At 41.7% G+C, this 3,955-nt stretch overlaps 2 protein-coding genes across 2 annotated transcripts; both read right to left on the bottom strand.

Moving 5' to 3' along the window:
* Window positions 1-966: 966 nt before the first annotated feature.
* LOC149843102 (uncharacterized) lies at window positions 967-1,362 on the bottom strand. Its single transcript, XM_090000834.1, has one exon. The coding sequence runs from the start codon at window positions 1,360-1,362 to the stop codon at window positions 967-969; it is 396 nt and encodes a 131-aa protein (XP_089856960.1).
* A 15-nt stretch (window positions 1,363-1,377) lies between these two features.
* LOC149843101 (uncharacterized) lies at window positions 1,378-1,839 on the bottom strand. Its single transcript, XM_090000833.1, has one exon. It carries the CDS (start codon window positions 1,837-1,839, stop codon window positions 1,378-1,380), a length of 462 nt encoding a protein of 153 aa, XP_089856959.1.
* Window positions 1,840-3,955: the final 2,116 nt, after the last annotated feature.

Below are 3,955 nucleotides of genomic sequence, written 5' to 3'. Positions count from 1 at the left end.
CAACTTAATTTGATTGTAGCCAGAATATCTGTTCATGAATAAGAACATGGCGTGCCCCGCCGTGCTGTCAATCAAAAGATCGATGTTTGGAAGTGGATAATCATCCTTCAGAGTTGCTTTGTTTAGTTCTCTGAAATCTATGCAAATCCTCACCTTGCCATTCTTCTTGGGAACGATGACGATATTGGCTAGCCAATCTGGGTAGTCAATTGTTCGGATGAATCATGCTTTGAGTAGGTCTTCAAGACCTTCGTTGACTTGTTGTTCCACCCTGGGATCCATTTTTTTCAACTTTTGCTTGATTGGCTTGACGTCTGGCTTTAGAACGAGACGATGCTCGACTAACTTAGGATCTAGTTCGGGCATATCTTCGTAGGTCCATGCGAACACTTCCTCATGCTGTTTAAGGAAACTGGTGAGCCTTTCTTTTTCTGCTGGACTCAGACTGATGCCGATTTTGAGAATCTTAGGAGTATCTTCTGAATCGATATTGTTATCTTCAGTCAGATCTTGGACCAAAGTTGACGGTTCATCCTGCTTCTGAACTGAGGCGAACTCTAGTAATTCTTGAAGAGATGGGTAGAATTCTGCAAGTTCTTCTGACTGCCTTGCAACTTTGCCATCTTCTGTTCTTGCTTTGATTCGATGAATTACCGTTGGTTTTGAAAAAGCCTTCGGGTTGAGAACGAGCCTCTTAATTGATCGGGATGGCATTTTGAAAATTGGAGAAGAAATTTCATTCAGGGAAGATTGCCCATCATAAGACAAATAGTATTTGAAAAGGTGCATGAATGAAATCGCAAAGATTGACAACAGAAAATGAGGAGATAGAGCAAGGAAATAGATGGCATCCAGATAGACAAAGAAAACTTGAAACTTTATTGAATTTGGATTGATCAAAGGCTTTGATAGAATGAGACATTATTTTGATTAGAAAGAATAGAAAAAGAATGACAAATATTGTTCTCAATGTGCCCCCTTGATAAAAGTAGTCTTCTTCTGTGATCTTTTTCTGGAGAAGCCTAATCCTGCTCTGTGAGGATGATGCTCTGGGATCACTGGTTTGACTCGACCATCTTCATTTTTGCCCAAGCCTTTAAAAGGTTGGTATCCATGTTTCAGTAGCAGATCGAATCCTTTCTTAGCTTTCATAAACTGGGGAAACAATGAATGATCTCTGAAAGTACTGTAATTGAGCCGACCTCTGATCTTGAAAAACTGAGGACCCCTCCATCGGGTCATGGCTACCATGTGCAGTGATGGTGCTGATGCTTGAAGTATCTCTGGACTCTTTCTGAGACTGATTTCTTCTTTCTCCCTGATGCTAGAGATATCTGCAGTGAAGCTTGGCCTGGGAATCATAGGTTGTGGGAGCCTTTATTCTGGATCTTCTTCCAGTACAATTGTGATCATTCCTCCTTTCGACCACTTGATGCATTTGTGTAGAGTAGAAGGTACTGCATTCGCATTGTGGATCCAGGTCCTTCCAAGCAGCAGATTGTAGGTAGGTGGTACATTAACCACATGGAAGAGGACTGAATGTACTGAGTAATTAATAAAGATCTTTCCTTTAGCTGTTTGTCCATGATTATCGAATCCATAGATAGTGATTGGATCTAGAATGTATTCCTCCTCCTTGAGGCCCAAAGCCTTGGCGGTCATCTCAGAGCATATATTGAGGCTGCTACCTCCATCAACCAACACATGGGGTACAGTCATCCCCCTGGTTCTGACGATGATGTAGAGCGCATTGTTGTGGAAAGTGTGAGGCTTTGGCAAATCCTCATCTAAAAATATGATCGGCACATTAGTCATGGACGGATTGACAATATGGGCCATATTTTCAGAAGTTGTACTGGGTTTTACTTTGATTTTTCTCATTAGGTCATCCAGTACTCGTTGATGCTTGGCAGAAGCTTGCGCTAAGTCTAGGATTGAGACATTAGATAAGGTAGTTAATGGCTTCTGATTTGATGCATCTCCTTTCTCTGGAATGAATTTAATGAAGCATTTGGAAAATCCGGGAATCATCTTAGCAACTTTCGGGGATGCCCCTGCAGGTTCCGCAGATACCTTCAGCTTGTTGATGGCTAAGATAAGATCCATCTTCTTTTCATTGTCAGGTCGTGCTTGATGCAGCACGAGAACTTGATGATGTACTCAGATATCTTGCTTGGAGCATGGTTTTATAAGATCTTGAGGCTAAAAATGTTGTTCAGTGATCACCGCCGTAGAATGCTGAGGGAATGGATGGTTCAGAATATCCATTTTTTCTTCTTCGGAACATTCTACCAGAAGATTCTTGTTGATGTAGTCCTGAATAATGTTCTTGAGAACGAAACAGTTCTCAGTACTGTGTCACATTGTCCTATGGAACTTGCAGAATTGATCTTTCAACCTCTCTATGGACACGGGGGGATCGACCAGTCTAGGCAGCTTGACCATTTCTTTGGCCAGCATGTACTCGAGCACAGTCTCGAGTGATTGATCAAGGGGAGTAAATTTTCTTTCGTAACTCCACCCTTCATGCTTGGTTTTCTCTCTCGGCTTTGGTCATTAACCTTGCTGTGGGGGGTTGTTGAATTGAGGAATGGGCTTTTCTTTATGGTAGCCCTTGGAATTTAAATTGCTTGTATCATAGCAGTAATCTTTCTTTTGACCCTTGTAATGATGGCGACTGTTATTGCCGACATAATAGGTGAAATGATCTTTTTTTTCTGCTCATTCGGGTGGTTATTCTTGGAAAATGTGAAGCCTTCATAGACTTTATTCTTCATGCTCAGTTCGAGCCATTCGGCTTGTTCTGTCAACTCAATAAAAGTTCTGGATGGTGCCATGGAGATTAATCCTCTCAGAGGCTACGAGAAATTGTTGAGGATCAGGGGCAAAGCATGCCTTTCGGATATGGGGTCCCTCATTTTGTTGCAAGCTGACCTCCATCGGTGAATGAAATCCCTTGCCTTTTCATCTTCTCTTTGTCTGAGGTTACAGAGATGACTCAATGTCGGGAGCGCCTCTATGTTGAACAGAAACCGCTCAATGAACAAATTCACCACCTTATCAAATTCTTTCAGCTCGATGGGGTTTATGTATTCCGCATACCATTTTGCAATGGTTCCTTCTAGGCTGTGAGGGAAGCAAAGAAATAGAGCTCTATTGTCCCTCTTGAACTTAGAGCATTCAACAAAGAACATAGCGAGGTGGGCTTTGGGATCACTGGAACCGTCGAACTTGATGAATTTTTAGGGGAGGTTTTCAAGATGATTGTCCCCTTCTAAACCATCGTAGAAATCTTTGCTAGTGAAGACTTTCTTGCCCTTGTCACGGGCTTATAGATCTTTGACTATTCTTGCCATTTCCTTAAAATGAGATTGCAGTGGATCTTTCGTGATTTTATCTTTCATCTTGCGAGCAACCCTTTGCTCCCGTACAGCTTTCTGAAATGTTGGAGGTACCTCATATTCTTCATCGGTATCTTCTGTTGACTCTGTTTCATATGAGATATCTTCTGGCAGAATCTGCTTCTTAGAAGCCTTCACTGATTTCTTAGTCGTGTATCCTTGGATCTTTTGTCTGAATGGATTTTTTTTTGAATTGGTTCTGGCCTGCTCACTCATCATTTTGTTCATCATCTTTTGGAACATGGCATACATTTGGGGATCTATGCCATCATCCTCTTGTTGGCTCTGACTCCTGGCTGAACGTGGGGAGTCCATCTCTTCTTCTGAAGTTGATGAGTGTTGAGGCGATGTTGTCTTTCTTCCTGACCTTGTCTAAACCATCAAATGTTGATGAATGCTCTTTGCAGGGCAAAGACTTGGTTAGACTTTGAAGAAAATTTTTGATATTGAAATAAAGTATTTGCTGGGAATATGGTGGATAGTTGGAAGACCATGAGTTGTCACAGGAGTTATGACAATTGTGTTGTCATTCTTTGTGAGAATAGGCAACTGAA

Source organism: Nuphar pumila, chromosome 3 (assembly GCF_984573655.1).
Source record: "Nuphar pumila chromosome 3, dmNupPumi1.hap1.1, whole genome shotgun sequence".
NCBI classification, from domain to species: domain Eukaryota; kingdom Viridiplantae; phylum Streptophyta; class Magnoliopsida; order Nymphaeales; family Nymphaeaceae; genus Nuphar; species Nuphar pumila.
This window is presented reverse-complemented; position numbering and strand designations above follow the sequence as displayed.

Coding starts and splice junctions, on each gene's coding strand:
- LOC149843101 (XM_090000833.1), bottom strand. CDS start 1,839: ATGGCCCATATTGTCAATCCGTCCATGACTAATGTGCCGATCATATTT.
- LOC149843102 (XM_090000834.1), bottom strand. CDS start 1,362: ATGATTCCCAGGCCAAGCTTCACTGCAGATATCTCTAGCATCAGGGAG.